The 10,762-nt window shown below is 37.5% G+C and overlaps 1 protein-coding gene across 2 annotated transcripts; it reads left to right on the forward strand.

Moving 5' to 3' along the window:
• The first annotated feature begins 4,380 nt into the window (after positions 1-4,380).
• LOC107817047 (uncharacterized) lies at positions 4,381-9,826 on the forward strand. Of its 2 annotated transcripts, none has more exons than XM_016642820.2 (4): positions 4,381-4,877; positions 6,081-6,275; positions 8,131-8,312; positions 9,266-9,826. In XM_016642820.2, exons 1-4 carry the CDS (start codon positions 4,586-4,588, stop codon positions 9,581-9,583), a joined length of 987 nt encoding a protein of 328 aa, XP_016498306.1. In that variant the 5' UTR covers positions 4,381-4,585; the 3' UTR covers positions 9,584-9,826. The 2 variants fall into 2 exon arrangements, with proteins under 2 accessions (XP_016498306.1, XP_075073820.1); XM_075217719.1 differs by having other exon boundaries at positions 4,486-4,877; positions 6,186-6,275.
• Positions 9,827-10,762: the final 936 nt, after the last annotated feature.

Consider the following 10,762-nt stretch of genomic DNA (forward strand, 5'->3'; position numbering starts at 1 on the left):
GTTTATTTAAATGAATTAATCCAGGCCATTGATCTCAATTGATCCAACGGCCAGGATCCATCCACCCCACCCCTATATAAATTCAATCCCTCACCCCAGCCCCCTAACCAAACCCCTTTTGTTTTCCTGTTCATCATCGTCCCTAAGACGATGCCCCCAAAACCCTAGCCGCCCTAGCTCCCCCTCGCCTGAAACCCGGCGGCAACTACGCTGTCGGTCACCAAACCAACACCCTAAGACCACCTGACCACCCTCTATCCAAATCTGGTAACCACTTAGCTCGAATCTTCCTGGAGTTTCTCGAATCTTCATTTGAAGATTTGAGCCAAACTCAGATCCAAACCAACCAGTCCCTAATTAACACCACAGCACCCCCTAACCACCCTCGTTATAGATCTGTTGGTTGTTCACCTCGAATCACCCTACAGCGTCTCGAATCTTCAATCGAAGATTCGAGCATGACCTAAACCTACCCCAATGTACCCCAAACTCACACCAATCACTCTCCTAACCTCACTCGTAACCAAACCAAACTTGGTTTGGTTCAAATCTGACTAGAAGTGGCTGAGCCCTAAATCATACCCTCAAGAACCCTAAAATCCCAAATCTTGGAATCTGCCCAAATTGAATAGAAGGTTGGGGTCTAATCGACCTTAATCGAAGTATTTTCAGTTGAGAATACTTCGACTAAGGTTTGTTTGATTTCAAAGTGCCTGAATCAGAGTTTCGAAGATTGGGTCCGTATAATTCTGTTATTATGAGGTATTTTCTTTCTTTCCTTCGTGTTTGTTTTCATTATTTACGTATCTGTTTATTTACTGTGATGATTTTGATTGCTTTTAGTCAAATTGACTCTATTCATTTTCAAACGACCTTTTATTTGGTCCGATTCTGTCTGTTATTTATAGTCGCCTTAACTATATGTGTTATGAATTGTGAAATCAAGTCCTAAATTGCGTCGCTTAATTAATTCCCTATTAGTCTATAAGTTCGTCAATAGCACTGTTTGATAGTTGCTTTGTTACTGATTTGTTTAAGTGTCAATTGTAATATGTAATCAATTAATTGAATAGGTCGTTCATATAATTTGAGTCACTTGGCATCCTGTTGATATTAGTGTCCGAGTGGTCTCATGTGTGTGGTGTTTGATCCTTTTTCTCTTAATTAGTCATCATCTTGCTGCATATATTTCCGTTCAATGTATTTACAATGTTCTGTATTTAGGATTTGTGTTAGTTTATTCCCTGTATATATGCCAATTGTTATTCTAGTTAATTCAATATGGTTATTTCCTGATTCATTGATCCCTATTCTGATGCTACTCGATCTGATTTGGTTATAGCTGTTCAATCAGAAACTAGTGTTGATAATTAAGTTTGAACAGATTGTAAAATCTGTTTTGGGTTGGATTCTGATTTTTGTATTAGGGTCAGTATTATTGAGAGTTTATAGGGGGTAGTTTAAGGGTTAGTTTGGGGAAAACAAACTACATGAATACTTGTTTAAGAGCTGCTGAATATTTAAACCTGTTAGTGGACTGATTTGAGACATTCCTAAGTGGGTTTGTGTAAAGATAATAGACAACTAATGGTAGGGTTCACTAATATATTTGTTTAAAGAATACCGGGGAACAAAAGAAAATGGGGGGGCTTTTAATAAGGAAAAACTTTCTTAGTGGAACTTAAAGTCAAAAAATCAGATTTTAGAAAAAATTCAGATTTGAAAAAGAGAAAAGGGGTCGAGCACTGAGTTTTAAAAAGGGGGGCAGACTTGTATAAAGAGGGGGAATCTGGACAGAAATCGGAGAGCAAAAATAGAGAAAATTTGAGGGGAAAGAGAAAACTGGACTAAAAATCTGAAAAAAAAAGATACTGGAAAAGAGAGAGAGAAAAAAAAAATTAGAAAGTAAGAATCAAAACTTTTACATTAAGAGTTAGAGTGTTGAGTTGGAATTTTTGCACTAAGAGCTGTCGGACTGTTTTTCTTGAAGTATTTGAAAATCCGAAACTCTTGTTTCCTTGGATCTGTTTGTATTTCATTTTGGTATTGCTGGGGTTTTCAGCTTGGTTTGAGCTGGGTTTAACTGATTGTTGTTATACTGCCTGGTGCTGATTGTCACTGTTGATAGCTACTGGTCTGCTGATTTTCACTTTCTTTTTCTGTTTCTACTACCATGTACATTTTCGAATCATTGTGACGCGGCTGTTATAGTGAAAAGAAATGTTCTAAGTAGTCAAGTAGTTAAATTATATTTGCATGTCTAATAGTCACATGATAGGCAGATGTACAATCTATCTTTGTAATTCAAATTAAGAATATGGACGATGGAATTTATATTCGGCTAGAATAGTTTGCTTTAATTATAAACTGTAATTTGTAAACTATTAATAGTTCTCCAGTGTATGTTAATTAGAATGCTATTTCATTTCGAAATAAGTATATTGAGTTGTTGGAATTAAACAAGTTTAGGTAATCCTAATTGGAGCAGTATCGATCTGAAATAACAAGTTAATCATGAACCTGCCGATAAACGTAGTTAAGGTATAAAATCGGACTAATTGTGTGAATTAGGTATTAAGGTTTGGTTCAGACAGCTCGTTTGTTTAAAAGGGGGATTTGTTTGGTTTGAAGGGGTAAGTGTTTGAATATGTTTAGTTCTGCTGGTTTTAGGCAGAAATAAAAGGCCATTAATTTTGTAGAATTTGTAGGCTTGACGTATCCAAAGCACGATTCAATGTAGAAAGGATAAGAACCTTAATCTGATAGGTTATCCAAATTAACGAGTTAGCTTCAACAAACTTTTGTAAGCACCAGTAATTAAGGTGGGTTTAGTTTCAAATAGTTGAAAAGCATTTAGTCCCAATGAATCAATTCGTCTAACAATGCGAGTTTAATCTAGCTATAGGTTAGTTAGTTTCTTTTGAATATGTTATTTGTCGATGTCATATTTTATTTATAATTTCAATTTTAGTAATCTTCTCTTCCAATAACATTGGTCATAATCTAGCAATTAATATGTTACGTCTTTAGCATGTAATTAACTAGGATTATTTTCTTTTATTTTAGAGACCAACTTTAATAGAAATGTAGTCACTTTAGGATATCCTTAAAATAAATAAGATGTGCCTCGCCAAAAATAAGTCGCAATTCGTGGGGCCCTCAATAATTGTTTTTATAAAATACTTAGATTTCAGGATAGACCGTTTAACGAGTTTCACGGTCTCTTCTAAAATAATAATGCGATAAGCTCTTTTAGGCGCGTGTTAATAATTTTACCATCCTTAAATTCGGGTGTGCATTTCATGTAACCCAAATCCAAGTCCCAAAACATTGAATAAAATGTGTTCCGGATTACGGGTGCATTTCATGTGGCGCAATCCAAAGACATGTTTTAAACGATGTTCACATTTTTTAAAATAAAAATAATAAAAGCAGTTAAGAGTTAAAATTCGCATATAAGCTTTCAATTGTTAAAAATCAGATAAAATAAGCCAAATATAACAGTTGAGCGACCGTGCTAGAACCACGGAATTCGGGAATGCCTAACACCTTCTCCCGGGTTAACAGAATTCCTTATCCGGATTTCTGGTTCGCGGACTGTAATACAGAGTCATTCTTTTCCTCGATTCGGGATTAAATTGGTGACTTGGGACACCCTAAATCTCCCAAGTGGCGACTCTGAAATAAATAAACAAATCCCGTTTCGATTGTCCTTTAATTGGAAAAACTCCTTGTACCCTCGCGGGGGCGGAAAAAGGAGGTGTGACAAGCATGATAATGTGATAGCGAGGATTTTCAAGGTTCAACATATTCATTGCAGTTAATATGGCTATTTTATTCACCAAATCTCTGCCGACGTCAACCTTCAAGAAGATGGTGCACAAGATTAGAATGCAAAAACTTAAAGATGTGAATTGATGCTCTCATCAGGGGAGTTAATACGCGTTGTACTCTTTTTTTCTTACAAGGTTTTGTCCCACTGGGTTTTCATTGCAAGGTTTTTAACGAGGCAACCAATCTAAACATGTGTACGCTTTTTCCTTCACTAGATTTTTTTTCCACTGGGTTTAATTTTAGTTAAAGTTTTAACGAGACACATTATCTGTTGAATAGACATTCAAGGGGAGTGTTATAAATAGTATTTTATTTATGGTGAATGCCTATATTTTAGAGAGATTTTAGGGTTTGTTACTTGGTGGCTAAGTCACATTTTCCCTATAAATAGAGAGTTCTATTCTATTGTAATTTATCCTAAAATTCAATAAGAATTACTCTCTCTTTCTCTACAATATTCTTCTTCTTCTTTTATTGTTTTATAACAAGAATATATTTATAAGTTTAACATAAATATTGAATGCATAAGACCCGTTTAAAAGAAAATGTTGATTTTGTGCCAAAACTAAGACGTATGCAGAAAACCGTTGAAACAAAAAATAAGGAAAAGCGTTCAAAGTCAATTAAAAGGAAATAAATAGACTACCTTTTCCTCAATTTTCAAACAAAGGTGCGTTACTTGACGTGTTTTCTTTTCTTTTACTCTCCGCCAATTCAAGACTTCTCAAAGTACTTTCTCATCTAAAGCAAAATGTCCGACGGAGGATTAACGGTTTTGGACGGATCACAGCTGAGAGCCGTCAGCCTATCGTTACCGTCATCGGACGGCAGCTCAGTCACCGGAGCTCAGCTTCTCGATTTCGCTGAATCCAAAGTCTCAGAGTCGCTCTTCGGCTTCTCATTGCCGGATACTCTCAAGTCCGCCGCTCTCAAACGCCTCAGCGTCGCCGATGACCTTAATTTCCGCCGTGAACAGCTCGATCGTGAAAATGCCTCGATCATTCTCCGAAATTACGTCGCTGCCATTGCAGACGAACTCCAAGGTAAGTGTTTTGACTTGTTCAGAAGTACTAATATTTGTGCCGTACGTATTAGTTTAACGTATTTACTAATATATTATTCTAGCATGAAATTATTGGTAATTGATATAAATTAGAACACTGAAGAGAAAATTTTGAACTAGTCATCTTTGCTCTAATAATTCCTTGATCTATTTAAGCTGATAAATTTCCTTAACTCAGTAAGATTAAAAACTAATTCTTTCACATAGCAAATAATATCTAAGAATTCTTACTTATCAAAAAAAATAAAAAATTGGAACGGTTGCCTCATGGACATATCTAAAAAAGGTCTTTTTGATAGGTAATGCTATATCAATATAACTGATGTCTGGTATAGTGATCTACATGTTGTGATGAAAATTTAAAAGCTACATTTTCACCTTCTCGAACTTGTTATGCATTTGGCATTTTCAAAATTGCAGTTTCTTATACTGCACAAAAGCTGTAAACAGGATTCAATGCTCTCAGTTCTCTCACATACGGAATTGGTGAGCTGATGGTCTCACTGAAGCCCCCAGTTAATAATTATGAGGGAAATGGTGCTGTTGTTATTTTGTTACTTGAAGGTTTAGGAGATGCTTTTAAAAACATTCACTTCACAACTCTTTTGCAGTAACAGCCTCCCACTGCTACAAGCTAGCTTCCAGTGTGATGCATCCTAATATAATTGATGCTTCTGTAAGAATGACTAATTTGTTACACTCTCGCTTCAATATTCCAAATACTACTTGAGACAGATTGATGGCATGTCTTGCAAACATGTTCTAGAAATTGGTTTTTGGTGCATTCCTTTGCGCTAGGACTACCTAAACTCTGAATGAAAGATAAGCTAAACTTTCAAGTATTTGAACTTTTATAAAGCTGCTGTCTTTGGAGACTGTAAGTCAATTAGCTGTTAAAAGAACTAAGTACTTCGGTTATTGAACTAAATGTTGCAGTTTGAAAAAGCAGATGATGTATTTAATGGCCTTGCAATTGCAAGATGGACAATAGACATACTCAAACCATGACTACATGAACTTCATGTTGTTTCAAATTGGCTGTGTATGCTATAGGTGTCTTTTGTTTGCTTCTATGCTGGTTTAGATATTTAAGTGCAATGCTTGACTTTCTGTTCATTCGATCGGGGAACCGGTTTCATTAGATGAAACGAAAAGCATACTGATTTCGTATTTGCACGTTCAGATGATCCTATAGTCATTGCAATTTTGGATGGGAAAACTCTTTGTATGTTTTTGGAAGATGAAGACGACTTTGCCATGTTGGCTGAGAATCTTTTCACTGATTTAGACACAGAAGATAGAGGAAAGATCAGAAGAAATCAAATACGGGATGCTCTCATTCATATGGGTGTTGAAATGGGAATTCCTCCTCTTTCAGGTTTGCTCCCAGCCTTCCCTTCTCCCGAATAAAGAGCACCAAAACGCTGGTTTTTCTGTTGCATCGCTGGATACTTTTAAATGTGTTTAAATGATGAAGCTTTACTCAAAAACCTTTTTTTTCTTATGTAACATCATTTGATATTATTTCCTCTCTGCATTTGCAAAATTCTGCAAATATTATTTGTTAGGAGAAAATGCAGCAGATACCCCTTAACATTTACACTTTGACTTTGTGCTCCTTAACTTTTTTATTTTTATGGAAGGTAAACGCTTTGACATTATAGGGTGCAGAGTTGATGAGCGACTAAGGCACGTAATTTAGTTACCAGTACGTGCAGTAGAGGTAGTTGGAAACTCTTTTTACTCTCTTAAAGTTCAAAAGCTCATAATCTGTACCAGAAACCAGAATGGTCTGATCCCGGATTGTGCGTTTTGGGCTACATTAGCATTGCAAGACTGAGGTTCGGTAGATCCCAGCATGTCTCCCTGTCATGTTCATTTTACCAGACATGATACACCTAAGTTGGTTCCTTAAGAATGGCCTCATCCTTCTCAATCCTTGCCGTAGAAATTCCTCTATTAGCCAGCTGGGAGGCCGGGACAAAGGGCTTCACATTAAGAAGCTCAGGGTTCAACGCTAGCTGTGAGGAAACAGAATAAATATACATAGATATCCTCCAAAATTTGATACGATAGACTCAACGAGAATCTGATTCTTCAGCCAGGTAAAATATAGTCGAATGGATAAAAGACATGGAATCATAAAGAGTCTTTCACTTTGTTACTTCCACTCTTCATTGTTTTTGATGAACGACATGACTTTAACCGCTTTCTTTCTCTTTCAACACGCTGTACATGTGGACATCCCAGAATCCCCTGGTTGAGTTTCACAAATACACCAATTGCCTGTAGTACCAGTGTACCACTGAATGCTATGTTATGTCTTTGTTGCGCTCCATGTTCTCTAGCAGGTCTGCATTTAATAGCAATTTTCAATTTCCGTTCTACTGCACAAATGGGCATTAACTTTCTCTTCTATTTGGCTTCTTGAATGTCGTATTCTTAATATAGTGGTGATCATTATAAAATATAACCTCAACTATGAGCCAGAGCTCCACAGCATCTGCACACTAGCAACTTTAGAAATACGGAGTTCTCGCTCTTGATTGGTGTTTAGGTGTGGAATTTGGAGATTTTAACTAGATAAATAGATCTGATTGCTGAAAAACCCTAAGGACTTACTGGAAAATATTACTAACATAATAATGTTGACGTGAAGACTGACTTGTTGACTGGATGTATCTCTGTGATAGAATGACACATGGAAGTAGACTGACTGAACTGGACACACTGGCTAGCCTACGTTTTTGTTGGCGATCTGACAGAGTTATTATGTCGCTAACGTGGCTCACACGTTGTAGTGACAGAGACAAGCTTTGGCATGTGGAATTATGTGTCTGCTAGTGGCAGTAACAGCACATTTGACAGTGAAACTGAGTGCGATTTGGAATGCTGTATTTGTCTCGTCAAGATGAAGCTCTAAGTGTTGTTGGTTGGCCAATTTGGCTACAGGATTGACACGAACCTTGAGGCAGTAAATAGATAGACAGTAGATAGATTTTCTACTGGACAATTTATTATGATCATCTCATGATACACACACACATCTTACACTGGACATTCTCTTATGATTACCTCATGATTGTCTTGTTTATCAGAATCATCGTATAGTGGACCATTTCTTGTATTGTTTTTCTAATTCAGAATCTATAATCTTGGTCGTAGCTTGCAGTTCAATCAAATATTATCGACAGTTTATTTCTGTGCTAAGTCCTAGCTTTGGTATTGAGCAGAGTTTCCTATACTAAGTGACATTTTAAAGAGGCATGGAGCTGAAGGAGAGGACGAACTGGGGCAAGCCCAATTTGCACATTTACTTCAGCCTGTGCTTCAGGAGCTGGCAGATGCTCTTGCTAAGAACCCTGTGGTTGTAGTGCAGAAAATCAAGATCAATAATGGTTCCAAATTAAGAAAGGTAGCTACTTCCCCAGTTTTATGTACTTCGATCTGTGTTGAAGGAAACAACTCATAGGTTGCACTCACTGTGATCCATGCACATTTTGTTAACATGGCACTTCATATCTCCTTTATATTTCTTCCTCATTTTAGCATTTTTAATATTCGAACAGCTTGGTGACTGGGATGAAGGTATGTACTTCCAACGTAAATTTTGACATAAGAATCCTTATCAAATAGAAAAAAAAAATAGACATACATTATAAGGATTTAAGCCTTGTGGCCTTGTGGGTGAACCTCAAACAGAAGTATGTTTAGACTTTTAATTTGAACTTTACCCATGACTCTTAATTCTTTCCCCATATTTGATTTTCAGTGGTCAAGTTAATCTTTCATCAAATCTATCTATGTCTGGATTTCTCAATTTTCGAGACTATAGAACAGATGAAGAACTACAGAAAAAGTACTCCCTCCATTCCTCTTTATATGACACTAGTACTATTTCATTTGTGAGTCAAACAGAATTTTCTTTGACTATATACTACAATTTTATATATTTTTAATTATAAAAAGCTGTAACTTAAAGTTCCTCTTATCTATTTTCTGATTATGTAAATTTTATTTTGAATAAGATTAAGAAATTGATGTCTGAATTGAGAGTAAAAATTAAACAGTTTGATACTTGTATTCCAAATCTCTTCATTCTTTTTGAAACGGATGGAATACTATCTTGCAGAAGTTTGAATTTTCCAACAATTACATGTCTCTATAAAAGTCAACGTGGACAGAAAAACATGTACAAAAGCAGTAATTGTAGTTTCTGAGCTAAGCAGGATTTCTCAGCAGCTTGGTTGAATAGTGGGCACTACCAGTGGCACAGACTTTTCAATTGGAGTATTTCCGTAATCCCAGTGGATCTGTCTAACTTTCCGCCTGTTTGTTCTAATCTTCTCAACTGGTCATGTGATTCAGGTTTTGGCTGATGAAAAGCAACTAAGTGAGACAGTAGAGAAGATAATGCAGGAAAAGCAGGATGAGAAGGATAGTCTAAGTAACAAAGATGCCATTCGGTGTTATCTCGAGAAAAATGGAGCATCATTGGGCTTGCCACCTCTGAAGAATGATGAAGTGGTGATTCTTCTATACGACATTGTATTAGGTGATATAGAAAATGGAAAGACCGATGCAGCATCAGATAAGGATGAAATCTTGGTTTTCCTGAAGGATATCCTTGAGAAATTTGCAGCTCAACTTGAAGTTAACCCAACTTTCCATGATCTTGACAATTGAAGTTATATACACCCTCTCAAGATAAGTTATTCCAGAAAGATCATATATATGTATCTTAGCCTTTGCTTTTGGTGCCAAGGCAACTTATAGTGTTTAATTCTTATATTGTAGAATAACAAGTATTCATGAGACAGATAAATCAAACACATTTCATTTGCATCTCTATCATTAGATTCTGATTGAGCTTTAGTGTAGCACTTATTCTAAATATCTATGGAAAAGAAATAAGTCCAATCTCCTAAATGCAGTGAACTCCAGATATTGGTGTCATGTTGTAACATCTAAGAAATAGTTTGGTAATCCAAAACAGCCTCCAATTAGGCAATTATATTTCCTCTTTTCTCTAGTACTTCGGAAAACGTTTATTCTAACTTGGTAGTCATAAGCTCCCAGCCCCAATGGTCACAAGCCCCAACAGCCACAAGCCTCCGGCCGGCGACCGCCCCTACCGGCTGTAAGCCCCCCCAACCTCTATTGCCTCTACGCCCTCTTCTCTGTCGCCCCCATCCCCCTCCCTCGTCTCTCTTTCTACGCTATCTCTCACCCAACCCAGCCCCATCGGTCACCGTACAACCAGCCGACGACCACCCCCACGCCGGTGACCACCCATCAGGTTAATTAGTCCCTCCCCCTCTCCCTCATCTCTCTCGCGTCCCTTCCCCCCTCTCTCTCCCTCTTTTCCCCTCTTTCCCCACTCCCGAACCTTGCAGGGCAACACTTCCGGTTCTGGTGACCGTCGACCACCTATTTTCTGGCAATGACAACACCATTGGCCCCCTTTTCCCCCTTTCTTTTCTTCTTCATTCTTAATTGCATGTAACCCCCCCCCCCACACACACAACTTTTCTCTTCTCTTTTTCTCTCTGTTTCCTCTCTCTTTGTTTCCTCTTTCTTTTCGCTTCTTTGCTATTGTTGGGGCTTCACCAGTGGTGGCGATGACAACCCCCCTCTTTTTGGGTCCGTGGAATTTTGTGTGTATTTCAGGTTAGGGTCGGTGGCTATTGGCGACGAGCAAGGCGTGCGTGTGCAAACCGAGAACAACCCGGGCGAGTGTCAGCAAGGGGCGATGAGAGTTGGACGTGAACGTGCCAGGTGTTACAACACCATCGTGTACACCAAGACAATTCTCAGGTTCTAATCGCACCATTTTCTTGTTTTTTCTTTGTGTTAGTTAGATTA

The sequence above is a fragment of the Nicotiana tabacum genome, chromosome 7 (genome assembly GCF_000715075.1).
Source record: "Nicotiana tabacum cultivar K326 chromosome 7, ASM71507v2, whole genome shotgun sequence".
Taxonomy (NCBI): domain Eukaryota; kingdom Viridiplantae; phylum Streptophyta; class Magnoliopsida; order Solanales; family Solanaceae; genus Nicotiana; species Nicotiana tabacum.

Excerpts from the sequence above, each read along its gene's own strand:
- LOC107817047 (XM_016642820.2), top strand. The coding sequence starts at position 4,586 with ATGTCCGACGGAGGATTAACGGTTTTGGACGGATCACAGCTGAGAGCC. Across the intron at positions 4,878-6,080 it reads CATTGCAGACGAACTCCAAG|ATGATCCTATAGTCATTGCA; the intron begins GTAAGTGTTTTG and ends TTGCACGTTCAG. Across the intron at positions 8,313-9,265 it reads ATGGTTCCAAATTAAGAAAG|GTTTTGGCTGATGAAAAGCA; the intron begins GTAGCTACTTCC and ends CATGTGATTCAG.